The 27,522-nt window shown below is 42.6% G+C and overlaps 1 protein-coding gene across 1 annotated transcript in view; it reads left to right on the top strand.

Moving 5' to 3' along the window:
• Tnr (tenascin R) overlaps positions 1-27,522 on the top strand; it is a 79,145-nt gene that overhangs the window by 39,403 nt on the left and 12,220 nt on the right. The window contains exons 8-16 of the mRNA XM_038349719.1: positions 806-895; positions 2,109-2,372; positions 2,946-3,215; positions 4,344-4,463; positions 5,352-5,498; positions 8,113-8,232; positions 11,482-11,625; positions 12,229-12,359; positions 13,237-13,369. Of these exons, the coding sequence (XP_038205647.1) occupies positions 806-895; positions 2,109-2,372; positions 2,946-3,215; positions 4,344-4,463; positions 5,352-5,498; positions 8,113-8,232; positions 11,482-11,625; positions 12,229-12,359; positions 13,237-13,369 (1,419 nt within the window). The remainder of the gene's footprint in view (positions 1-805; positions 896-2,108; positions 2,373-2,945; positions 3,216-4,343; positions 4,464-5,351; positions 5,499-8,112; positions 8,233-11,481; positions 11,626-12,228; positions 12,360-13,236; positions 13,370-27,522) is intronic.

Below are 27,522 nucleotides of genomic sequence, written 5' to 3'. Positions count from 1 at the left end.
TCTACCTCACTTCCTTCTTCCTGTTCTGTCTACTCCACCCACCTAAGGGCCGGTCTATCAGATGGGCCAGGCAGTTTTTTTTATTAATTATCCAATGAAATCATCAGATAGATAGAAGACACACCTACATCACACAAGTCCTCGACTTCTGCACACATCTGTGTTAAAAGCCTGGTAGTCCCTTGTTCAAAGAAAAATTCTATACATTATGGCCTTCTAGAAGCAATGAAATCCCTATATGGTCTCAGAACCTATTTGCAAAACATGTAATATAATCCTCATACACATATGCAAGAGACTATTCGAAGGCTAATGTCTACACGGTCCCTATTTGATTGCATTTTCTTCACACCTCACAGTTTAAGCAAGAAACCACTTCACTGCTTTAGCCAACATGAGACTCATGTGCACACACAAAACAAAATTCTAGACGTGACCACCTTCCCCAAGGACACTGACGGGGGCAGCCTCCCTGCTTTTCTGAGACCCGTAACAAGCAGTTACTTGGCGCCGGCCAGTTCATCCCATGGCCTTCATATGGATTGTCCAAGTAGCAAAACTGGGGTTTCTTAATGGGTAAAATTAGGAGCAAACTGAAGGTGGACTAAGCATGAACTCTAAGCAGGGATCTATGATCGTTTTCTTCTCTTCGTTTAGCCTTTCTCATCACTGACACTTGTGTGTTTAGATATGTATGCATATGCACACACGTGCACACACGTGCACGCACACACACACACAGAGACAGAGAGAGAGAGAGACAGAGAGAGAACACAGAAAAATGTTTTTTTCTGCATCTACACAGATCTGGTACCAGGTACAGAATACGGAGTTGGGATATCTGCGGTCATGAACTCAAAACAAAGCATTCCTGCTACCATGAACGCCAGGACTGGTAAGTACAAGAACGGAGAAGAAGATGGCTAATCTGCAAGCATGTATGGCTGAGGGCGTATGGAGGCCAGTTCTGTCAGAATCAGACATGCGGTAGCCCTCCCAGGCAACAAGACCCTGTTGAAAACCATTGCCTAGTGTCAGCATCTACCCTGTGTCTGCCCTGACAGCTGAAGTCCCACCTGTCTCCTCAGATCTGGGTTTGACCCACAGTCTGAAGGACTGTACAGAAAAGGGATGAAAACTCCCCACCAGGCTGATGCCAAAGGAGACAGCATTTCTGTCTAACCCCCCTCATAGCAGGCAAATGTGTGTCCTTGGTCTGCGTTCCATGAACACTCAAAGAGGCCACTGCAATGAAGACCTAGCTTTTTATACAATTCCAGGACAGCAGAAAAAGTCCTCTTAAGATTCTTACTACTCTGGATTCAGAAGTTTCCATTCCAAGTGCCTGGGAAGTTTCAAAGTCACTCCAGTAAGCTTAAATATAAGTATCTGGGGTTGGGCAAAGCTAGGGGTTTGGACCAATCCCCATCCCCAAGATTCAGCCTAGCATAAATGAACTTGCTAGAGGAGCACACTTTCAAGAATCTCAGAAGTCTTTAGACCTGTTCACTTGGGATCAGAACAACCCAAAATAACCCCCGAGTCAGGGAGGAGAAGATGGGAAACTTAGTTGCTGTGAACTCTTTCTCCCACGTGATGCAGGCTCCTCTCTGCATGTTTGGCCTACCGAGGGACAGTGAATGGAAACAAGTACAGAATGCTGGCAGGTCGGCAACTAGATCTATCCCGGTGGTGGATGTATTCCAGTATGTCGCTGCCACTACCCTCGTTCTGCAGATTGTCCATCTGTTTGCCTAGCTCTGGCCATCAAAGGGGAGCTGCTTAACAAAATATGAAAAAAGTAACAGCCAGGACAGTCTAGAGCTCATGGTCAGCAGGTCTAGCGACAGCCTGGAAACATACAGGGTAGTCCAGTATCCAGTGGCTGCCCTACCGAGCCAGGGTGAAATAGGCTAACTGCCAAGTGAGGTGGTACATGCCAGAACCTCATCCTTGGGAGGCAGGGGCAAGAGGATCAGAAGTTCAGGATCAACCTCTGAAATATAATGAGTTCAAGACCTGTCTAGTTCTACATAAGATCTTGAATGAATGAATGAATGAATAAACAAACAAACAAATAAATAAATGAAGCTTATTTTAATCTACAGAGCTTGACAGTCCCCGAGACCTTATGGTAACAGCCTCATCAGAGACCTCTATCTCTCTCATCTGGACCAAGGCCAGCGGTCCCATTGATCACTACCGAATTACTTTTACCCCATCTTCTGGGATCTCCTCAGAAGTCACTGTGCCTAGGGACAGGACTTCATATACTCTGACAGATCTAGAGCCCGGAGCAGAATACATCATCTCTATCACGGCTGAGAGGGGTCGGCAGCAGAGCCTGGAGTCCACTGTGGATGCCTTCACAGGTAGCAGGGAGCAGACATCTCAGTGAGACTCAGCAATAAATAGGTCCCAATGTGAGATGGTCATTCAGAAGCCCCAGTCTGGCAAAAGAGAAAACTAAAGGAGATGTGTAAGGGAACCAGAGGGAAAACTAATGCATGCATGAAAAGGAAATGTTTGGAAGTAAAGGGAAGGGGTGAGCGAGGATGCCACACATCTGAAATCTTATGTTTGATTTACTTTTACAACTTAGGCACAGTAGTTGGTTTGTCCATCTCGCCCTTCCTTCATTAAATCCGTGGGAATGCTAAAGATCTACGATACATTTTGTTTTACAAGTTAGAGGTTTCTAAATTTTGGATCAGTGTTACAAATACTTCACAGAAATACTTCTAGTCTTCTTAGAACCGATTGTTCCGTATATGGCTTGGGAAGAATAGACTAGGATGGACTGGAGTGTGGGGAGGTAGGCCCTTTGAGCCAGCCAGCAGGTCAGAGTGCAGCCCTCAATGACAAAGGAAGTCAAGAGTCTCTTCTGCCCCATGACCTATAGCCACGCATGTGCTTCAGAGCAGACAATCTTCTCTACTTCGCAGGCTTTCGCCCTATCTCCCATCTGCACTTTTCTCACGTGACCTCCTCCAGTGTCAACATCACCTGGAGTGACCCATCTCCCCCAGCAGACAGACTCATCCTCAACTACAGCCCCAGGGATGATGAGGAAGACATGATGGAGGTCCTCCTGGATGCCACCAAGAGGCACGCTGTCCTCATGGGGCTACAGCCAGCCACTGAATATATAGTGAACCTTGCAGCTGTCCATGGGACCGTAACCTCCGAGCCCATAGTGGGTTCCATCACTACAGGTGAGGATGAAAAGGATGGTAAAGAGGGTTCTCACAGTAGCCTTTGACAAGCCAGTACAATTTATAAAGGGAAACACCAAGGAATAGCAAACTGAATCTATGGCTCACGGGCCTCTGTGAGTTATTCTGAAGCAGCTACTTCTTCCAAGGCTATGTAAGAGACTTACAATGAGAGACTCCCACTTAGAAAGCAGGATAGACACAATGCTTGGAGGGCTCAAATCGTAATTGCATTTGGTCCTAGAGCCACCAACCTTGGAAGAAGCCCTGGGTAAAGCTAGTCTCCAAAGGAGTCCTTCTAAGTGAGAGATGGTGTTTCTGTTTTAGAGAGCCATCTTCTGACTGCCTAACAAGTGATTCTTCCTCAGAATCAACACGGAGCTAGCAAGCAAACATGTAGTGGCCTGGCACTCAGTGACTAGGGTTGATTTTGCACATTGTTTGGAAAACACAGCACTCTGAGATGAATCGGGTCATTTCCATTTGATCGCTTGCAAATGCAATCCCAACTATGATGTGTGTGTACACAAGAACACCTGTGTTTAGATAGCTCCCTAGGTACCGACAAGAACTCACACATTGAAGAAGTATATTAAGTCATCAACTGATTCAACCCCACAATTTAAGTATGCACCACAAATAAAATACAACTTAGGAAAGTATATTTGTTTGGGATTTGTGCTCTGAAATCCCTCTACAGTTAATAGGCAGTTTTCCCACATTGAACCAAAGGTGGTTGAAAAAAAAAAAAAAAGACAGTAGCAGCATTGAGTCTTTCCAAGAGAAGTCTCCCTCAGAGAAGATAACTGTATAATTCCCTATTTGAAATATAATACAGTAACTTACAAGGAAGTTTCTGGTTGGTCTAGATAGGTAGTAATTGTTGCATAGAAGCACAGATCTTCCCAATTTAGCTTCCTGTTGTTAGAATGTTCTGAACTGGCTTCAGCCATAGCTACAATGTTTCAGGTAAGACATCACACTGACCAGCCAATTAGGGATGTACCATTAGTTATATAGGATTGTGCCTGCCTATGGGACACTATTGGATCAATGCAAACTAGGAGTAGAAATTCCATTTTCAAACTATGCTTCTGTCTTTTTCCCACAACTCCCTGATCTTTGTAGGAATTGATCCCCCCAAAAACATCACAATTAGCAATGTGACTAAGGACTCGGTGACGGTTTCCTGGAGCTCTCCTGTCGCACCTTTTGATTACTACCGTGTATCATATCGACCCACACAAGGTAAAGAAATGATTTTAATTAAACACAAATGAGGTCTGAATCTGGGTAGAGAATAATATGGGGCTCCTATCACATCCACGGGACACTGGTATCTCTCTGCAGTGTACTTCCTCAAAATGAGAGGTTGTCAGTAAAGAATGACTGGGGAACCATGAATTCACCGCCTCTCAAAATAGGCTTGGTTACATGACCATGGAAGCCAGACACGTCACCAGTGGAAGTAACTGGACACCACTAGCTAAATTGTGCAATGAGAAACAATGAACCTTAAAAGACCTTGCCTAAAGCTGGGGCTACATGTGTTCGCCTAAGCATAAAGTCTAAGGCTAGAATTCAGGACATGGATGGAGGCCCAGCAGAGCCAGATGGAGCCCTGGAGGGGACCACAGTGATATGATCTTAATCCTGCCGTTGTAGCCAATATGTGAGTCAGAGAAGTTGACTGAGACCTTGCCTGCACAGTGCCAGCTCTTGCTGGTGCATGAGGCGTTGTTAACACTGAGGAAGGCATGCCCACTTCCCGCTGGGTAGGACAGTTTTCCAGGCTACCTTTCTCTGGGCTGCATAAGTACTTTTTGCAGCTCTGCCCATTATACTGCCTTGATATGGTCACCTCGGCAAAGACCAGTCTGGTAGAAACCGACATAGTAAATAATTCACTTACTTTTGTTCTAAGGAGCCAATAAAATGAAAGAGTGAGGCCAGCATATAAGATTTATTTAAACTCCACCATTACCATCTTATGCATTATTGATCTGCCTTCCCTATTGCATTCTGAGTCCACATCCATCTGTGCTTCTTGACCCAATGTCCCAGTGCACACTGAGCCATGGACCTATGGATGAGAGAGCTGTTGAACTTCTAATGATGGGTTTTGTTCTTCTTCAGTGGGACGGCTGGACAGCTCCGTGGTGCCCAACACTGTGACAGAGTTCACCATCACCAGGCTGTATCCAGCTACTGAATATGAAATAAGCCTCAACAGTGTGCGGGGCAGGGAGGAGAGTGAGCGCGTCTGCACCCTGGTGCACACAGGTAAACACGGTTCCCTTGTCGAGTGTCAGGTCAGGACACGAGCAGCAGGTTTAAAACAAACATAGGAAGCAGGGTGAAATTATTCCAGTTCATACAGCGGATATTGGCTCCAGGGCCTGAGGCACCATTTCTTGGTCTCCTCTGACTCACCGTGTCCTGAGAGACAAGTTGTGATTTCTCTCCCCAGACTGTCCTGTCTAATTATAGGAATTCAGTGAGTCACACTCGAGGAGCCTTGCTGCTTCGGGTTAGGAATTTCCACTGTGAAGAATGCTCTTCAAAGATGCATGGTGGAGACACATTCTGCAGCAGACATTTGGATAACAGGATCTCTTTAAGACTTGGGGATGGTGGGGGGAGAACCTCAGGGAAGTGTTATTATTTCAGTTACAGGAAATTGGGGGGTGAGATTATTCATCTTAGACAGTCTGCCTTCACTTTATGCTCCAAGAAAAAGGTTCTAAATCCTTCACCCGTATGAAGGCAGTGAGGTGAGGTTGACCCCACGTAGCATCCTCAGTCACCAACAAGAACACTATATAGTCCCTGTCCTTTTATAGGCTATCTAATCAGACCCAAGTGTTCCCTGTGTCCCCAAGCCTCTTTACAGAGGGAGCTACAGAGGAAGGAAAGTGGAGGAGATAGAACAATATCTCTTTACAATATTGGAAAGTAGGAAGAGAAGCCCCCTTTCCATGCCTTCTTCAAAAAACTAGTTCTTTGGATAAGCCTGAGGACAGGCTCCCTTTCAGCAGCTCCCCTAGCCTTTCCTCTCTGGTCCTTAAGCAAGTGTATTGGTAGAGTCAGCAAAGATTCCTAAAGATGTCACTGGGAGGCACAACAGTTTCCATCCTCGACATCGAGAACAGACCTTCTAGTTAAAGCATAGTTTCTACATGTAGGAAAACATTCAGCCTGCCTCATTAAGAGAACACCTGGATTTTCCGACACCTCTTAATTTCCCTGGAGATGGCGTTTCCTGAAGGAGGGAAATGTGCCTAACAATTTCTCACTGCTTTGTAGACGCTCTCACAATTGCAGTAACGGCATCTCTTTACACAGTGGCAAACACGTCTTTCAGAAACATTAAGCAGCCTTCTCAGGACAGCACAGGGTGTTCTGACCTCTCCTACTCTTCCTCCTTCCAGGTGTGTGACTGTAGATGCACAGGCTATGTTTTATCATTCAGTTTGGCCCTAATCCTCTAATTATCTGAGATCATTAAAGCATCTGGTTAATAAACGCTGACCAGAAGTAATGTCCACTGAGCCAAGAAAGCCCCTTTCATGCCCTCCTGACAATTCTGCTATAATTTCTCATTGAGAATCATAAAATGGCTTTCTAGAACACCTTGCTCCCATGATAAGAGGGCTGTGACTGGGTCCAAGGGCTAACTCCTGCCACTCTTGGCCAGCAAACATCTCAAAAGCAGAAACTCCACAGTGCACCAAGTCACATGGCCCTCCTTCAAGTTAGTAAGGACTGTTTGGGTGACTTCCCAGAACTGTGCTGTACTCAAGTGTCCTAGTTTGTTGTTTTAAAGTACTCACAATGATCTTAAATCTTTTAGAAACGAGAACCCCTTCAAGAGAACATTCACACCTCAGAAATCTCCCAACTATACTTTAGTAAGAGCAGCATTTAGAGAGGTTTTTGAAAGCACAGATTATAGATAAAATTCAAAACAGTAAATTATAAGGGTTTTTGATTGCTACTTTATGATGAAAAACATAAGCAAAAAAGAGAGAGAGAAAAAAATCACCAAATACAGCTCACTTACGTAAAGAACAGGGGTAGACTAACCGTGGAATTTGGTTCCCAAACATAAATTGTATGACTCAGGTTGAATTAACACTTAAATTATTATACTAGCATCCACTTTATAAATCAATTCCAACCTTATGAAAAGGACACACGTAAGTTATAGCACAGGTGAGTAAAATTATAATCCATTCACAAAGCAGACTTTCTTCCCCTGATAGGCACTCTTGGCTCCCCTAAGCTTGTGTGAATCCCCTAAGTTCTCTATGCACAAAAAAGGAAGCCCTGAACACAGTGGAGAGTGAAGCTTGTCAATGGTGATGTAAGAATTCAGGAAATGGATATGACTCTGTGACCGAGCTATTGGTGTGGGTGTCCTGCACTTCCTCCACACTTCCTGGGCTTCAAAGAGATCTTTCCATAAAGGTCACCCTTGCATATGTAAAAGAACAAGTGGACTGGAAAGCAGAGTTATCCCAGTAACTAAAGAATCATAACATTTTCAATAGGTTCTTCACACCATCGAGATTAAAATATCTAAAATACAACAGAAAGTGTTTCGAATTTTCCACTTCCCATTGAACCTGTCAAAGAATTCTGCACAAAATAAATTACCGAGTTAATTTAAAAGAAGGATTTAGGGCAATTAGGAGAGAAGTGGATATTGGAAAAGGGGAGGGAAAAAAAGGGATGAATGGAGCCAGACAGGTAGAAAAAGAATCAGTCTGCACTCCGGAAGTTTTATCCAGAAGAGTGACAGATGGGCACCACATGGAAAAATTCTGATGGCTTATGGTACTTCTACCCTGCAGTTGCTCTTTCTTTAACCTGAAACTCTCCTGTTCGGTTTCAGCCATGGATAGCCCTACGGATCTGACTGCTACCAACATCACCCCCACAGAAGCTCTGCTTCAGTGGAAAGCACCCATGGGTGAAGTGGAGAACTATGTCATTGTCCTCACACACTTTGCAAGTGAGTGTCTATGGGTGGGGGTCATAGGGACTGGAGCTGCAAGCCAGTATGGAAGTGAAGAAGTAATTCATTTTTCCCAGCTGAAAGTCCAACCAGAATTTACCTCAGGTTGGGGAAATGATGTAGCTCCCAAGCTCTATAAAGTCCTCAAGAAATCCCCCCCCAACTCCTGTAAACAGTTGATGAGAATCACACAAGCCCAGTCTAAAAGGCTCAAGGAAGGTGAGCAACCAAGAACAAACCCAAAATCAGAGCTAACAGTGGGAAGACAAAACTTAGAACTGAGCTAAGATCTTCACCAAAGGGCTGCAGATAAAAAGAACAGCAGTTCTCAACCTGTGGGTTGCGACACCATTGGAGATGGAACAACCCTTTCACAGGGGTCGCCTAAGATCATCATAATACATAGATTACAATTCACAACAGTAGAAAATTACAGTTATGAAGTAGCAATAAAAATAATTTTATGGTTTTGGGTCACCACAACATGAGGAACTATTTTAAAGGATCACACCATTAGGAAGTTGAGAACTAGAAGTTACAGGATCAAACTTGGCGGAGATAACATGCTAACAAGGTGTCTTAGTTAGGTTTCTATTGCTGTGAAGAGGCACCATGATGGTGACAACTCTTAAAAAGAAGAAGATTTAATTGGAGTGGCTTACATTTTCAGAGGTTTGTTTATTCCGTTAGCATCATGGCAGGAAGCAGGGCAGCATGCAGGCAGACATGGAGCTAGAGAAGGAGCTGAGAGCTCTTACATCTTGACTCAGAGGCCACAGGAAATGATCCGAGGCCCTGGGTTGTATCTTGAGCACATATGAGACTTTGAATCCTGCATCCACAGTGACACACTTCCTCCAACAAGGCCACACCTCCTAATAGTGGCCCTTTGGGGGCCATTTTCTTTCAAACCACCACAACAGGTGACAATTGATTTAGAACTGCTAAGCAATGTTTCTCTTGTACTGGCTGTACATCTGGCCCAAACTTTAAATCAACACAAAAATTTGAATATCAGTGCTGTTTTCACCACACTCACTCCCTTTACACCATTTGAAGTTGACTAGAGAAACTCAAAGCAAAACGGAGGCATATTCCAAATATCTAGGCTTAGGGAAAATTTTTTGTGTCCAAAATTAAACATACGATAACAGAATTATTTGTGAGTTCTATTCAATAATCTAGGGAACAAAGACACCAGAGAACAGAAGGCAGGCAGACGATGTGATGTTCAGAGACGGAAGAGAAAGCCAGTTCTACAAGCTGCGAAGAATAATTTGTCGTCAAAGTTGGGGAAAATGAAAACTAACACACACTATCGAACAAAACGGAAATGGCATTAGTCAGTACTATGTACCAGCTCAGGATCACAGAGCTTCCTCGTTGATTTCTATTTTTTTTTTTTTTTTTTGGCTTTGCAACTCTATTAGCACATTTACCTTTCAGCACAGTATTAGAAAGCTGAATATCGTTTTGTCTTTGATTGAGATGGAAAAGAACTATAGCTTTGATTGAGATAGAAACTATAGCTGATGGCATAGTCCTTCTCAAAGAAAGATACCATGGATACATCCCAACCCCTCTATGCTCTTGCCAAGCCCTTCTCAACTCCTACTGTCCCTTGGTGTGTATCATGGCCCAGCACTTCTTAAATCAGGATACCTTTCTAAGCCTTCAAGTCTCTCTGCATTTGCCTATGCACCATTTTCTTCATCAGGAACTTCTCTCCCCAAGAGTCAACCTAGTAAGTCTGTCTTTCAGGTCTTAGCTGCGGCCCTATCTTTTGTGACAAAGTATTCCCCATTCCCCTAAGGCAATCAACACACCTGCTCACAATGACAAGGCACACAGCTCTGTCTTCTCCATTCACACCATTCATCCAGCAAATGCTTTTGATAACCTCCCATAGGCTATGTACTCACTAAGCCTAGAAAAGTTCAGAAGCAATGCTTGTGTTCTTATCTTTATGGAACTTACCTCTAGTGGTGATACAGGGAAGTAAATATAGCCTGGCATGAGATATGGCATGAACTATGCAAGACTGAGCATAGTGAGCTACACCCAATGGGCTGCCATAATTTAGAATCAGGGTATTGAGGGGAAGAAAGGAATAAGATCTCAGAGAAAGTAAAAATGATGAGGGAATTCTAAGGAAACATACATCCTTCCTGTATTTGGAGAGAGATGAGCATGTAGGACCTGCCATAGTTTAGTTGAGTAGAGCATTGAGGGATGGCAGGATATCACAAAGTAGATAACAAAAAGATAGTCATGATGTACATTCTTCTAAGGAGTTTTAGGTTGTTTTCAAAGACATCTTTATATGCCTGTTTCATTTGTCTTTAGATCACAACAAACTTCAAGCATCAGGTCTGACCTAGTTTGGAGCTATACTAATAAACTTTGTTAAATGCTGAATGATTCAGAAATATTCTAATTGTCTAACAGAGGGCTTGGCTCTGAACTAATGAACAGTTTTATTAACAGCTTGAATGAGCCCGAGAAGATGTGCTTACAAAATTTGTATATAAAACAAAACCATGATTGATTGAATCCACATTAAAAATGTTTTAGTAAACTGAAACTGTGATCCAAAAACTCAACCAAGGTGAAAGATGATAGAAATACAAGCCAAACTCGGCCCACAGGTCAAAATGATCAACCAAGGCAGTGGTGATAAACACAGTCATTGATTGATAATAAATTCAGCCTATAATGGCAATGATGCATGGCTGTCCTAAAGCCTGGAGTAATACAAATAGCAGGCACAGAAGCGGGCTGACTCTGTTTACAGCACTGATCAGTGGCACCGATTCTTGTCCTCAGTTCTGTCCCAAGATCTGCATTTCAGCAAAGAGCTTGATGAACTTTCTGGTCCAGAGAGAAGCAGTCAGGACTATGAGAACTTTGGAGTTGTCATATAAATGTAATGAGAGGCAGGGGCTCAATTTTCTCGGGATAAAAGAGGGAGCACTTGACAGGGGAAAGTGGAAGGAAGGAAACAGTCAAATAAACAAGGACTCTTCTTACTCTTTGATTACTGTGACCTGAGTAGAAGGTAGAGACACAGTTTGGCCTCCATGTATAGAATACTCTTTCTGGACAATGAAAGATGAAAGGGGATCCTTGAACAGGGCAGTAAACTCCATTATGTTGTAGTTCTCCCAGAATTCTCGGATATTGAGTCCATGTGAAATGCCTTTAGACATGGTCGGTCTCTCCTTATCTGTACGGATCTGATTTCAGTTGCAGGAGAGACCATCCTGGTTGATGGAATCAGTGAAGAATTCCAGCTTGTTGACCTGCTTCCTAGCACCCACTACACCATCACCATGTATGCCACCAGTGGGCCTCTCGTGAGTGGCACCATTGCCACCAACTTCTCTACCCGTGAGTACAACTCCTGCATGGCTGGTATAAACCCTGCAGGATTATGTGGAACCAAAAAAAATGCTTCCTTGTAATGGAGTAGGTAATAAGCTATAGGTTTTGCTGATCCAAAGATGATTCAACTGAACGTTGTACAAATACTGTATTACTATTCAATTAGCACCTATGTTTCTACTCCCAGGATCTAGGTGACAAGAGCAGAGCCATACAAGAAATCTGGTACTAAGACTGTATCTGGTACAGGAAACTCTGAATATTAGAGAGCTCGATATGGTAATGGGGAGCTGCTGAGTAAAATCATGACCAGAACATTAGGACAAGAGAAGATACAAGGTGGCTACAAATTCAAGTAGACCGTGGTTAATGGATTTAGGAGCCTAAGCATAAAGAGTTGTATTGGAAGATGCCATGCCTAAGCTCAGCGTCCTGCTTGTGGGGGTGGGAGTCACTTCAAAGAAGGATACTAGCACCCTTTATGTTCCCATCCAAGCCATAACTAGAGCCGGCCCAAGGGCAGCCCTGTGAGCAAGACTGCCATGCCTGAAGTCCAATAAGGAAGAGCTGGAGAGATAGGGACATCCTGGCATTTTCTCTTTCTTGCAGTCCTGGACCCTCCTGCCAACCTGACAGCCAGCGAAGTCACCAGGCAAAGTGCAATGATCTCCTGGCAGCCACCTAGAGCAGAGATTGAAAACTATATCCTGACATACAAGTCCTCTGATGGTAGCCGCAAGGCAAGTATTATCTGGAAAGGGAAAAAACCCTTACTCCCACACAAGCTCATGTGGAAACTGGCCAGTGGAATGACCCATGGAAACTGCAGGGATGGAGAAGGAACAGGCAACCAATGGGGTTCCAGATCCTGGATACACAGCCTGCGATTGAGAGAGCCCAGGTTTACAAACCAGGAAATGCTAAGTTGTGGCTTTGCTGTTGATCACTGCCCACACTGCAGTAAAGCACTAACCCTCTCTCAGTGCCAGTGTCCTCTCTGGATCATTACTAGGTGTGGTGGTCTTCTGGGCATCATGGTGGCAAAACATGACAAGCTCCTAATCCTGTGTTATCAGAAGCAAACATGAGGCAGATAATACACCCAAGAGGCCTTTATACGTTGATAAGCATTATAAAAGCACCATCTCTGGAGCCTACAATAATGAGATGATGATACATTCTGGTTTTGTGTCATCGGTCTAAGCAATCTACCAGAGCACTAGCTGGCAAACCTTCTCTTGAGGTGAGATCCTTTAAAAAGTGAAAGTCATATATAGAAGTCAAATCTAGAGACCAAGCTAAGTAAAGCAAGTCTGTTGATGGTGGTAGAGAGGCCTAGGGTTCTGCTTCCTCAGCTGCTTCTCTTCCACAGTAAGCCCAATGCAGCCTGAAGCCACTGACTCAATAACTCAGGTACCTAAATTTATTCCATGTGCATTTGTGAGATAGAAGCCCTAAACCTCACGTGGGAGCTGCCCCCGCCCCCTGTTCATTGGCAGTTTTCTCCTTACTGTGGGATGTGAGAAGGCAGCGTTGCTGACCCAGCTTCCCTACTGTCCCATAATGCAAGTTGACTGTCCCCCCACCCCCGGCTTTCTTTATTCTTGCCCTCTGCAGGAGCTGATTGTGGATGCTGAGGACACGTGGATCCGACTGGAGGGCCTGTCAGAGAACACAGACTACACAGTGCTCCTGCAGGCAGCTCAGGATGCCACAAGGAGCAGCCTCACCTCTACTGTCTTCACCACAGGTGAGGGACTTGGCGTCACTTTGATGCCTTCTTCTCCCTACATGGCGCCTGCCTCCTCAGCACCTCTGCTGAGCCCTGGCCTGGAAGGAGCCTATTACAAACACTCAGCTTCCTCTTCCTTCCTTCCCTTTTCCCAAGGCCCTGCCAGAAATTTCTCACCACTGAGGTGATCATGGAAACATCAGCCCAAAGAGGTGGTCCATGTGGACCAACTAAGGGCACCAAGTAGAGATGTCAGTTTGCTTCTCATTCCAATTTCCTGCCTGTTTCTCTACAAAAGTCTTCTTTCTTTCTCTGTCCTTCCCTTGATGCCTGTCCAGTTGCACTTCTAGTAAGTTTAACAGCAGAAACCTTTAGTACCGAACTTCACAAACCCTCACACTTTTGCAAGCACAAGTTCTTTTATGCATTCAGTGTCTTACTCAATCTTTAAAACCACTGGTAATTTTAAAGGACAGGAATATGAGTTAGCAGGTAACTCAGTGGCAGAGCATTTGCTTAGCCTGCATGAGGCCCCAGATTCAACTCCAACGCCACAAAATAAAAATAGATAGATGGATGGATGGATGGATGGATGGATGGATGGATGGATGGATGGATGGATAGGTGGATGGATAGGTGGATGGATGGATGGATAAAAATAAAAAGCCCAGGAATAGCAGTGTGGCTTAATACAATATTTTTACCTAATATGTTCAAGGTCCTAGGTTTGATTCCTGGCTCTACAGAAAGAAGAAAAGGAGAAGGGTTTCAGAAATCAAAATCTTACATGGTTTTCTGGCAAGCACTGTCCTAAACACATTATGTACATATTGAACAGTATTTAATTTCATCTTCACAATAGCCTCTGTCCTATAGACTATTACCTCTATTTTATTTGTTTTGCAGACAAGGAAAGTAGGGCACAACAAAAATGAGAGCACTCATTCAAGATTCTATGACTTTTAAGTTAGACAGCTGAGATTTGACTCCAAACCGTCCAGCTCTGGATCTGAACTGTTAATACTGCTCTCTGCCACCTACCTCCCTGGCATCCCTTTTTAGTCTGTGATGTGTCACTCCACACCCAGCCCAGACTTTTGACTTTCATGTTTTAGGGATGAGGGTATATCCACCAGTGGGACCACTATGAGCATATTCCTCACCCCTAAACCCTGGTTTCCTGAATTTCAGAGTACCACTCTGACTGGGTCCTCCTCCCATGTCCCAGAACCTGCCCTCCATCTCAAAAGAAGCAACAGAAATCAGCCCCCACTTCCCTTCTCTCGCTATAGTTATTCTGGATAGCAAAGAGCTGGGCAGTGAAATAATGAATGAGTCCCTTTCCGTTGTTTTTAATACTTTTCAAAACTTTAAACAGTGTCTCCAATGAGTTCATTAGTCAGAAGCAAATATTTTAATGGGAAAATAAAAATAAACTGCTCACAGAACCGAGAGATGAATCCATGACATATTCTTACCAAGTGGAACTTAGAGAATGCTTGATGTCTCTTCTGAGGCTGAAGTTTATTTTGCAATCTCAAAGATACCTTATTAAGAACTAGGGTGTTACCTCTTGTTCAAACTCAGCCCTGCACATTCATAGGCTAATTAAAGGGTCCTTTATGAAGCCACCACTTAAAGACCCGTTGGGAGGAGTTTTCTGCTGAATTAAGAATTTTTTCAGCGTAAAAAGAACACAGCTAATAAATGCACAGATCTCCCAGTTTGCACGTTTATTGGATTAAAGGAATCACTTTGTCACCCAAATGCTCAGTGTTAGATGAGCTTTTCATTCTCATCCTGCTGATGTCACAGTTGGCAGAAGTGAGCAGTGTATCAAATGTCTGAAGTTTCTGTGGTATCTACAGCTACAGCCCCTTCCAGATCCCTCTGGACTAGAAGTGCAACAGTTTCTGTGACCATCACTGCCTTGTCTTAGATGTGGGACTCCAGATCTAGCCAGGGTCTTGGGAGGATTAAATCAGGTAATTGACAACTCACTTGGCAATCCGGAGAGGAAGCTGGCAAAAGACTTGGTTTGATGGGCAGTTCAGGTGACTGTTGGTGTCTATTTAGGCTGTTTTGTTGTTCTTACAGGACTCAAGTTGACAATGGGCTCCTTAAACATATTCAGTGTCAAGTCAGAAAAAAAAAAGAAAGAAAAGGAAAAAAACTGAAGAGCCCAACTTCTATTCAGTGAATATAGCTACCAACCGAGCTACTCGTTCCATATAGAGTTTAGGGTACCAGCAATGAACTCACCACTATCCCCTAATATGTAGCAAAAGAGTGTCCAGGTTTGGGAGTTGTGGTCTTAAAGCTGAAATTTAAGTCACAGATGCATCCCAAAACCTGCTGGCTTTGTTTTGGAGATTTATCAGAACCCACTGAGACCTAGATGCTGAGTGAAACTTTCTTGGGCAAGAAATAATGTATGACCAAGTCCCATGGACAAAGCCTGGTATATTCAGACATGAGAGATGAACTGAAGAGTTAAATCTCAGCTTCAGAGTGCAGAAGTGGAGGTCTTGTGATAAAACTGAAGAGAACAGAACTAAGATTCTTAATACCCTATGCAAGGATGCTACAAAGGTGTGCAGTTTCAGAGTATGAAGGCCGAAGTCCCCCTCTAATGTCAGGTTCTGTCTGCCTCCACAGTACAAATCTTCCAGGGTACATTACACAGGGCTGCATTATCATTGGCCAGTTAATATTAATAATTACTTACTTCCTGCCACAGTCTCTGCCCCCTACCCGGAGGAAATTTTTATCAAAGAAGAGAATACAAGTGCATTTGCTTACTAAAGGTGGGGGTGGGGAAAGTGCCAAAAGGGAAAGAAGCCAAAGTGGAAAACAGAGTATCTTGACCCAATCCAAGATTGAAAGGGTTGCTTGTCTAGAACCCATGGGCATGAATTAATTAATCCTGCTGAGCAAGTCTGGGGGACACTGGAAGTCTACACGACAGTACACCAGGGCTGAAAGAGTTAGAGGCTAATTTCCTTTATGCCGCTAGCATCCTTTCAGTTTAATTGACAGCATCGTCCTATTCTGAGGATGCACTGATTGTGTGAGAGTTTTCTGTGACTTCTCTGATGGACAACAGAGTTTAAAGTTTGGCTTCAAAGTAGCCTCCATCACTGACAAACATTCATCTCGCCCTGGGGTGACCAAGATAAAGGAGTCACTCAAGCAGGTGCTTATTTAATGGTCTGGGAAATAGTTGAGATGCTAATAATAATAATCAATAATTTTTTCCTTTTCTTGAAAATTGTTTTTTTTTTCACATAATATATCCTGATTATAGTTTTCCCTTCCTTTACTCCTCGATTCCTCCCCATCATCATTATTATAGACTAGATCTGGCCTCAAAACCTCCTTCGATCAAGATGCCTTTTCTTAGCTTCATACCACACAACATGAGCCCATTCCAATCTTTTCATCATGTTAATAGCTTCCTGTCCTCTTGTCTCTGGTGTTTGCACAAGGCTCCAGGGGGAATTATATACAAGTCGTATGGGAAAGAAAAAATATGGATACATTATTTATAATTTGCTGTCTCCTGAAATTTCATCCAAGGTCTACTTGTCTTTTAGAGACATGAATTTAAATGAGGAAACAAATCTATTCCCCGCAGAGCCACAGGGACTTGGTGAAATGATCTTCTGAGAGGCAGATTTCATTGTCTCTTTTAATACTATAAAAGGCAAACAAGACTCGCGGTAAAGCTCATCCTCAGAGACAGTGAACACTATAAAAGGGTTGTCTTGACCTTGAGGTTAAGCGAAGAGGTAGCTAGAGATGAGTAATGAGGAGGTTGATGTTTTGTTTATTTTGCTTTTGTATTTTTATTCTTTTTTTATTGCCTTTGCCCCCTGCTATCTCCCTTCCAGGTCAGGCTGCTCTGTGACTCTCTTCAGGAAAACTCTGAGGTCTCCTTTGACATAAAACTCAGTTTTTTTAGGTTGTAAAAATGAGTGAAAACTGGCAAATCCTAGACTCCAACCCAGTGAGTAGTGGATTCTAGAAAAACACATGGTTAACAGAATTTCTATTGGAAAGGGAAGCCTGTGTTGTCTGCACACCAGAGCATCATCTGCCCCTACTTCCACGTAGGAGCTGGGGGATTTCCCACTGCTCTACCACTTAAAAAGGGGCGGGGAGACAAGGCAGGCAGACAGATAGACAGAGACACACAGAGGGAGGTCTGCCTTCCTGCTCCTCTGAGATCTGGCTGTGGAGAAGGAACTGGCACCCTAATCATATCATAAGAATATACCTTCCCAAGCATGTCTAAATGAATAGCTAAATGTCAGATCAAAGGCTTGTATTAATCAAACTGTCCACTTTATTGTGTGTTATCAATATCAGCCTTCAGTGAGGTCCCTGTTTATATTCACCATTTATTTTCTTTTGCCCCAGTTCTTTTTCTGTCTTCCATATACAGCCATCCCAACACATCCAATGGGTACCCTTTGAAAAACATATTCTTACAGAATTGTTTTGATTATGAATGATTTAAATGTGTGTAAGGTGTTTTGTATTATATAACTCATTACAAATTGTTTGCACTTGGCACTTTTAGATTCGTCAGTCTTTTACTTCTAATTATTGTAAAATATTACTTGATGTGTGCCCATCACATTTGCCTTTCCACTCTCTCAAAGGTGGGCATCAAATTGTCTCCAGCCTTTGACAATCCCAAATGGCTCTGTAGTATATATCCTCATTGTATCCACCTATGGACCAGCAAAGCGTGCAGAAAATGAATGGCTAGGTACAGGGTTTGCGCTTATATGGTTTAAGTGCTTACAGATTGGGTACACAGGAAGCCCTTGTTCTCTGGGAGCACACATCATTTCTGATGACTTGACACAGTTCAGCCTAGTCCAGCCTTGGAATTTTTGACAGTCAAATAAGATTGATTCATTGTTCTTGGTAACAGTAAATTTGAATTTAAATAACTCTCTGTTTGTTAGACTTTTTTATGTTTAACTTACCTGTTCATATCATTTGCTCATTTTTTTAAAAATCAGGCTTCCTGGTAATATTATCCAGTATTACTTGGGCCTCTAACATCTATGGTAAAAAGGTTTTTCCTATCAATAGACCCCAGAGCTATTTTTCAATATTCTTTGGTTCACTTTGTGATTTATTATCTTACTTAGTCTATTTCATGTGTGGCATTCATTTGAGATACTGTTTCATTTTTCTTTATAAAGTTAACCAGTTTTGCCAGCATCATGCACTAAGTAAGCCATCTGTTCATTGATTTGTGATGCTTTCCTGTATAGTAAGTTCATACATACACATAATCTGTCTCTGAACTCTGAATTATCTATTTTATTCCATGCTCTATTCATCTGAGGCTTTTTTTCTCAAAGCCTACATTGTGTGTTATATCTAGAGTTAATTTTCATACATTTTCACATGATAAGATAAGTTTCCTTGGCTCCCGTTTTCAAGGTTCACTTGGCTATTTGATGGCATTTAATTCTCCATGGATGTCATGTCATCTGAATTATCCCATTTAGGTATGAAGTCCTCCAAATTAAATTTATATTAGAATTGCAACATACTTATAATTTAATTTGAGAAGAACTGACATCTTTATGATGGTAAGTTATCCCTTCTAAAATGCACAGACTATGTCTTCATTTATTTAAAGAATCCATATGTTTCTCAGAATGTTAAATTTTTCCCCCATAGTATTCCAGTGTTCTTGGTTAATTTCTGGAACTTTTATTATTTTTATTGCTTTGTGACTTGTACCTAATTAAAAAAATATTTTCTAGTTGATTATTGCTGATGCAGAAAAATACAATTGATTTTATATATTGATCCAGTATCTAGAGACCCTGCTGACTTTCTTACTGATTGTAATTATCTGTTGTTTCTATTAATATTTTAGGTAAATATAAAGCTGGGGAGATAGTAAAAGGAAAATGTTGCTTGTTCTGCCCCTATGAGGACCAGTTCCAATCCCCAGCACCCAAGACATTGGCAGGGTTGGAGGGTGGCAACCCAAGCCTGTATCCTGTCACTAGTGAGACAGAAAGGGATGTCAGGGTTTTTCCCTGAATAGAGGAGTTCCAGGGTCAGAGAAAGCAAGGTGGAGAGTAACAGAGTCAGTTAGATATCAGACACCCACCTCTGGCCTCCACATTCCCAAGCAGGAGCATGTACACACACACTCAAATATTTTAGGTTATTTTGTATCGTTTATGGACAAGTTTCATTTCTGTACTCCACATTAGCTGGACCCTCTGAAGCTATCCGTGACAGTGAGGTAAGCTAACCTTGACTTGTTCACATTCTTGAAAGGAGCACATTTAACACTTCAGATGTATAACCTCACTAATTCCTCATTCACTGACCCTCTTCAGCACTGTACTGCTTTCTAAAATACATAATTGGCTAGCCACAAATAAACAAAAATATTACTCACTAAGACTGGTAGTATGAAACACTCATTAAGTTATAGAGTTTTCTTCTACTTTAAGTTAGGTTTTTGAGATGAATTTTATCAAATGATAGTTTAATAAATCATGGTTTTTATACTTCTTACTAATGAGGTGACTTACACTGGTGGCTTTTTAAAATATGTGATTTACTATCATTGTCAAAATTCACCTGAATGTTTTTTATGCATACAGATTTAGTTAGCTCTATTTAGACATTTTACATCTATAATTGTAAAGAAAATTAGCCTATCCGTTTTTCTTATTTATAGCTCCATGTTTTACCAACTTCATGGAGAAAAAAAACTGGCCAGTGTTCAGTATTTCCTACTGTTATTTATTTTTTTTCTGAGACAGAGACTCACCGTGTATCTTTGTGACTGTCCTGGAACTCACTCTGTAGACCAGGCTGATCTCAAACTCCCAGAGCTCTACCTGATTCTGCCTCCCGAATGCTGGGATTAAAGGCGTGTGCCGCCACATTTGGCCTCTACTGTCTTTGCACACGCAGTACTACCTTCAAGAAGACTGATGCCCGTTGACTCTGTTCTGTAGGTGACTGCATTTTTCTATCTGGAATCTTTTAGAATATGGCTGGGGGGCCATGTGTGCTCAAAAGCATTCATAAGTATGTGCACATCTGTGCATGTAGAGTTCAGAAATTAACATCAGGTATCTTTTGGTATATGGCAGGTTCTTTTGTTTTGTTTGTTTGTTTTAGAGACAAGGTATCTCTATGTAACAGCCCTGGCTGTCCCGGAACTCACTCTGTAGACTAGGCTGGTCTCAAACTCAGAGAGATCTGCCTGCTTCTGCCTCCAGGGTACTGGGATTAAAGGTGTGTGCCACCATGCCCAGCCAGGAATCTTCTTTGATTACTCTTCTAGCTTATGTTTTGAGACTGGGTCTCTCACTGAAGAGCTTGCCAATTTGGCTGGAAAGGCTGTCCTGTGATCTCCAGAGATCTGCCTGGCTCTGCCTCTGCCATGCTGCGATTATAGACATAGGAAAACATGTTTGCTAGGTCCTTGTGCTTGTGTGGCAAGCACTTGCCCCACTATGCCATCTCCCCAGCCCTGTATTTTTCTTTCTTTTTGACAGTCTTACAGTTCATTCCATCTTAGAGCCCTTTTATCTTTTTATCTCCAGTTTGACATTCAATGAGGCTTTTAAATTGGCAGCATTTTATCTGTACTTCTCACATTTGTCTATTATTCAGTTAAGCATTTCCTTCTATTTGCATTTTTTTTCTTTTTGGAACTTCTATTAATTGAATGTTAGACTGTGTGTGCTGTACTCCAAATCTCCTAGTTTCCTTCCTCTTTATTCTTTCCTCTTTTCTTAAAGAGTTTCTCAGTTATACATACCTATCCATTGCTCATATTCTAACTGTATCTAAATCCTTTATTAGTTCTTCCTGTTGCACTATTATTTTAAACCTTATTATCCAAATTAAATATTTCTGCTGGGTTTTAATTTCTTAGTTTTTCCTCATGATGTTGCTATTTTTCTTACCCCTTTAAATAAAGTTAGCTTCCCTAATTAGAATGTTCTGATAAACTGAACTAGGTAATCAATGTCATATTGATTATGATCGTCCTTCTAGAATAGCCTTGTTCCTCAGTGCATGGATACTTGGGTCTGTAAGCCTGTGTTTCTTTGAGGTTAACAGACCCTCCTTCTGGTAGTAGATGTGATCAAAAAAGACCAAATGCAGATGAAACTGGCCAGCATAGAGAAGAATAGATTTCAGAAGTATCCTACAACCTGTGTTGTCCCTTTTAGTACTGTTTGGTCTTGCTGCTTATTGTAATAAGACTAATTCTGGCCTTGCTGAGAAAGCTGAGAAATTTATTTGATTTTACCTCTTCTGCCTCCTGAAAGGGTTGGTATAAAACTGACGAGAGCTCATCATCAAATCCTCAGTCTGCTGTCTCTAGTGATGCCACACCTGAGCCTGGAGAGTCTTTGTAGTGTGAGAGTTTTAACTTCAAAATAAGCTTTGAAGAATAGTTGTCATACTCGATACATTATCATATGTCACCTTGGGGGACCACTAGTAGATGGTGGTGTTCAAGGAGTGGTCCCTGTCATCCATGTTGCTGAACTTATTTACATAGGGTTGTTGCGCTACTGAACAGAACAGGGACGTGTGGCTGCCCTTTGGGGAAGTTGTAAGTCTTGTTGAGCAGTGCTACTATTTACTGTGGCTTATAAGATGATCTCATGAGTGCTCCAGAAAGAACTTATATAGAGCATATATAACGCTAGTCACAGGATTTGATTTTGGCCCATTTTAAATTGTATCATCGCCAATGTTTACAGAAAAATCTAATTTTGTGTCCTCTGTCGTTATCATAGGGATGGATGTTAGCGCTCACTCAGCACTAAACATCTAATCCATACCGACGGGGTAGGTACTTGTCAGGCTCTGTTCTGAATGCTAAGGACAAAGTGGTGATTGACATGTCAGATGCCTATCCCTGTGAATTTTTTTAGTAATAAAAGGAGATTTGTTATATTGACTTACATGATATAGTCCGGGAAGTTCAACAATGACTGTATCACAGTGGAGGGGTCAAGAATTTATAAAATTTTTACTCAAAGGATGGAGGCACCAAAAAAATTAATAATACCCGCACCTCCAAAAGGAAACTTGTTGATTTAAGCAATGCTACATCTGCAAAGATAAAAAGTAGGGCATCGCTTGCCTTCAATAGAATGTCCGTCTCCTTACACGGCATGATTTGGTTACTTGTATCACATCCCTCCAACCCAATGCTTGTTTGCTGTTAGCTAAATCTTTACTTTTCCAAATGGTCTGTGACTTTCCACATGGCTGGAGTACCCTTCTCCACAAGATCAAGGGTGATCTCTGTCAGTTCCTAAAGTAAGAAAGTTTCCTGACTAGCTCTTGTCAAATTCTACTCCATCCCACAACCTCACTTCTCAGCCCCTCCTCACCAGCTGCGAGCCTCACGGCAAACCCACGCGGATGCCCTCCTATCCTCCCATGTCTGTCTCTGTCTCAGAGAACTGAGAACTTGAGATCTTATTTGTTTCTTCTACAAAACCATGAGCCAATCGAAGGATGTCTTCTCTCCCCTTGTAGACCCTCATCGTTTATACTGGTGTTTAGAAACCAAGAGACACTTTCTCATATGTTTGTTAAGTGAATAACAAGACAAGGTGGCAAATTTGAAGATTCTCTGAGAAAGTCAAAGTGGTAGAGTAAGCTCATATGAGCTAATTGACAGCTAGGTTCTGTCCACAGACTTCGGCTGTACCCCAAAGTTTTGTCAGTTACTTTGCAAATATAGGCTGTTAGTTTTAACATAGTGGATGATTCTGTGGAGAAATATACATTGTTCTGCATTTACTGAGAAACCTGCTATAGCTGCTCACAGAGGAACACTCTGATGTCACAGTTTTGGTTCTGATGCTGAGTCCATCAGTCTGGATGGCAGGCGGAGGCTCTCTACAATGATTAGGCTGAGCCCATCAGAGAAGACAGAAGGTAGAGGCTCTCTAGAGCTATTATGCTGAGTCCATCAGAGTGGACAGCAGGCAGAGGCTCTCTAGTGCTATTAAATCTGACCATTTTAAAGACTGTGTGTGCCCAAGGACACAAAACAAGTGAGGGCTGGAAAGGGACAGAGAGAGCTCTTCCGCTCACCCCCCACTGGCAAAGAGCCATCCGAGTGCCCTGTGCACTGTGAAGATAGCTGCTCTCCACTCAGCGTGCAGCCTTTGATGCCCAACACAAACCAATTTCAGAGCAATTCTTCTGGTGAATGCCCTGGGCCTGTAGATCACACAATTACATCTAGAAATACTTAACCAAGAGACATTTCAGCGTACTGATCACTTGGCATTGCTTTCCTTCTAAGTTGGTAAATCACCATAGCCTGTGCTTTTAAGAAAAATGCTACTTTATTCAATCGGGCTCAAATTATTGTACCAAAAGGAAGAAAAGCCTCCTAGGTTATGTGTGTGGTCAGAAAAACTTATTAGGATGGTAAGTTTTAGGGTTAAAGGTGGGTCTCTGATTAGATGGCATGGCATCTAGGGAGAAGACAATGCCTGTGATCAGCCCTGATAATCCTCTAAAACAGACAAGGTCACGCTGTGCATATTCACCCAACAGGTCAATCAGAACATGAGAGAGTTTTTATAATTGTTAACTGAGCCAAAGTCCAATACCTCCAAAGCAACATGGTGACGTGGTAAAGGCTGGGTCACAAGGCTTACGGAAAAGTCTGCTGGATACTATGGGCCTTAATTATGATAAAAGATAAAATAGATATAAATATTGTAATTATAATTCTTGCTTGATAACTATTTTGTTATATGTAATTTTACTACGTTAAAATGAAAGCCTTTCTTTTTTGTTTAAACAGAGAAAGGGGAAATGATGTAGATGGGTCTTCTGTCTATGTGTTACTTTCATTGGTCAAATACAGAGACGGCCTTGGCTTTTGATAGGACAGCAGCTTAGATAGGTGGAGTAGACAACAGAATGGTGGGAGAAAGAAGCAGAGTCAGGCAGATGCCATGATGCCCCTTCCCGAGAGGGACGCTGGTTAGACTCATGCCGGTAAGCCACAGTCAAGTGGCAATACAGATGTTAAAAATGGGTTAGATCAATATGTGATAGTTAGCCAATAAGGGACTGGAGATAATGGGCCAGGCAATGTTACACTCAAGGTGAAATATTCCCTCTTCTCTTTATCCCACCCAAACTGAAAGTTGGAATGCCCAGGATGTGGTTACTGAGGCAAAAAGAACATGAGAAGGAAAGGGAGAAAGAGAGAGAAGAGGGGAGACAGGGAGATGTGTGTGAGAGAGGAGGGAGAGAAAACTCCATTATCCACATAGTCACATGGATCTAAGCAGGGAGGGCTGGCCTAGAGGCCTCCAAGGTACCATCTCATTTACTCTCTCCACCTCTTGAATTCTCAGAAGAGAAACATGTAAACTACAGACAACAACTCTATCTGAAGCACAATGGTAAGATACTGACCTCTGAGCCTGTCTCCCTGCGTGACACTATGATGTGGTGGAGCGGGGATGGAACACCGGAATCTGAACAATAATGAAGCACATGACTTGAGAGCTCTCAGCAAGCCTCTGCTTTCTCTTAGGAGAGTAAAGGGACTGGTAGGTTGATGAAGGACTAGTGGGTCTGAGACAAACTTGGGATGCTTTTGAGGCTGGAGCAGGATGGAGGGAAGCTACATGCCACATCTTCTCCAAATTCCCAGGGAATGAAGATCCCAGGTTGCTGCTTCTGATCATCTATAAAAGCAAAATGCTTCTTGATTGCCTTTCCCACTAATGCCATAGACAAAATTACAGTAAATCGAATCTCTTAACAACCAGATGGCCTTGTAATTTGTCAAGGGTAAGGCAAGTGCACCCAGCGACCATGCATCAACCTCCCACACTTGGACAGTGCCTCCACCTGCCAGCTTACTATGGGAGCTCAAAAGGAGGAGCATATGGCCTTCCTCTCCCAGGGCTCATCTGAGACCTTTATCCCATCCATCTTTGGCATCCCTTAGATGCTTATTCCTTCAGCTGATCTTATTCTTATCTTCCAACTTTAAAAATAAGTAAATGGGGTTTTTTTGTGACAGCTACTCACTTAAAATTCCCCTTCCCCAGAGCAAGCCATTTTTATTTTATCTTAATTTATTGCATGTGCCTACATTAGGTCTAACTTTAGAATAACTAAGAATGGACTTGATACCCTCTCAAAGTATCTATAACATAAATTTTAGTCATTGACAATGAAGGAGAAGGAGCTTAGGCAAAATTGCTTGCTTCTCTAGTCTCAAAGTGGGTTTGGTTTTATATGTGTATTTGAATGAGTTGTTGTGCTGGGTTTGGGAGAGAGATTTTTATAGGGGACCCATGGAGTGCTGAGAAAAACAGTTTTGTCTAAGAAGCTTCTCTCGAGACCAGGGTCAAAAATAGCTTAGCTGGCTGGAAATAAGGCCTGTGTCCCCAAAGCAAAACAGAGAGGGGATAGAAGTCATTCATGGCTGTCTCCAGAAAAGAACTAACCTTCAGGGAGAGGTGAGGCATGAGTTTTCAGGAGGTCTGGGACATGCCGTAAAAAAAGTCAATAGCTCTTCTCCTGTGACTCCTGAAGTCAGTTTTGAAGGGAAGCATTTAACTGGAACATAACGCCTGCAGTATTTTGTACCTATATGTCAAATACAAAAATCACTTACTCATTACATAGGTGATCCTCGACAAACTGGAGTATATGTTATATTTTTTAATGTTTGCTTTTTAAAGACTTTATATTATATATGTGTGTGTGTATTTGTGTGTGTGTATACACCACATGTATGCAGGTGCCCACAAGGACTGAAAAGGCTTCAGAGTCCCTGGGTCTGGAATTGCAGACAGTTGTGAGTCACCTGAGGTGGGTGCTGGGAACCAAACTTGGGTCCTCTGAAAGAGCAGCAAATGCTCTTAAACACTGAGTCATCTTCTCCATCCGTGGATGAATTCCTTGTTTTAATAGATTTTACAGTACACTTGATGTGGGTTCTGAAATTTTGAGTCTTGTAATCTTTCTGAGAAGTTTTCCTTCTCTGTTAAAGTAAGTGTCAGATCTCTATCAACCTGCCTTTCTCTAAAGTTCTCACAAGAATTAAACAGAAAAACAAATTCTCTTTGTAAAGCATGAGTTTTACAGAACCATATCACCAATCCTTGGTGTGACTGTCCTTGAAAGTCTTCTGTTCCATCAACCACTTTGGCAAACCTGTGGTAGCAATCGGAGTTAATGTATCAATGGGTCAGGTGGGTTGGGGGCGGGGACTTGATGAAGACCAGCAGACTCTTCCTAACACAGAATGCTTTACAGATAACCTGTGATAGGGATTCTCGGGAATTTTAGTGTGCCATCTTCCTTGTGTGGCATGCTCTGCCCAAGCCATCCACTCTGTCCTGACTTTCCAAGTGGCAGGGTGTCACAGCTGTGGTGTGTAACACCACCAGGAGGCACTGTGTTTGCTGGCACCCACTGTCTGGCTTCAACCTCTCTTCCTGTCTATCTCAGTTCCATGTAGAAACACGGCTGTATCATGTGGCCGTGTTCTTCACTGGCCCGGAAGCCCACATTTACAGAGCTCCCCAACCACCACGCCTCACGTGGCAGGCTGTGCCTTTAACTTGCCCTCTAGGCAGGGTCCTCCAGAGTAGACTGCTCTCAGCTTGCCTGATAAGCACAAAACTTATCTCAGAGAAAAGTGCTTGAGGAGTTAAGCTTCTCTTACAGCTAATTAGGTATTGTTTCACAGATTGGGTTGTTCCTTCTGAAAGATGAGCTGCAATTTACTTCCCCTGCCCTCTCCTTAAATTTAAACCGAACTGTAAAACATGGCTGTTTGATTGTTTAGTACAATCAAGAGATTGCTTTACACAGGGAATAGACATTCATCTCTATGCTAATGTTGAGCTTATTTGGGCCCTCCTTAATGGCTACCGTGTCGTTGACGAAGACTTTGTTCAGATGCCTTTCATCCGTTCCATTCGAAAGGTGGTCCAGACAGTGGTCTACTGGCCCGCCCATCTCTGGCCGTTTTCACGCTGCAAGGGAGGAGACTTTATTACCCCCATTTTACTAATGAGGACGTGGATGCTCAAGACTTTTAGCTTTTAGTCAAGCGAACTGAGGAGCAGAGAATCCAG

Source organism: Arvicola amphibius, chromosome 12 (assembly GCF_903992535.2).
Source record: "Arvicola amphibius chromosome 12, mArvAmp1.2, whole genome shotgun sequence".
Taxonomy (NCBI): domain Eukaryota; kingdom Metazoa; phylum Chordata; class Mammalia; order Rodentia; family Cricetidae; genus Arvicola; species Arvicola amphibius.
Note: the sequence above shows the minus strand (reverse complement) of the source record. Positions and strands in the feature narration are given on the sequence as shown.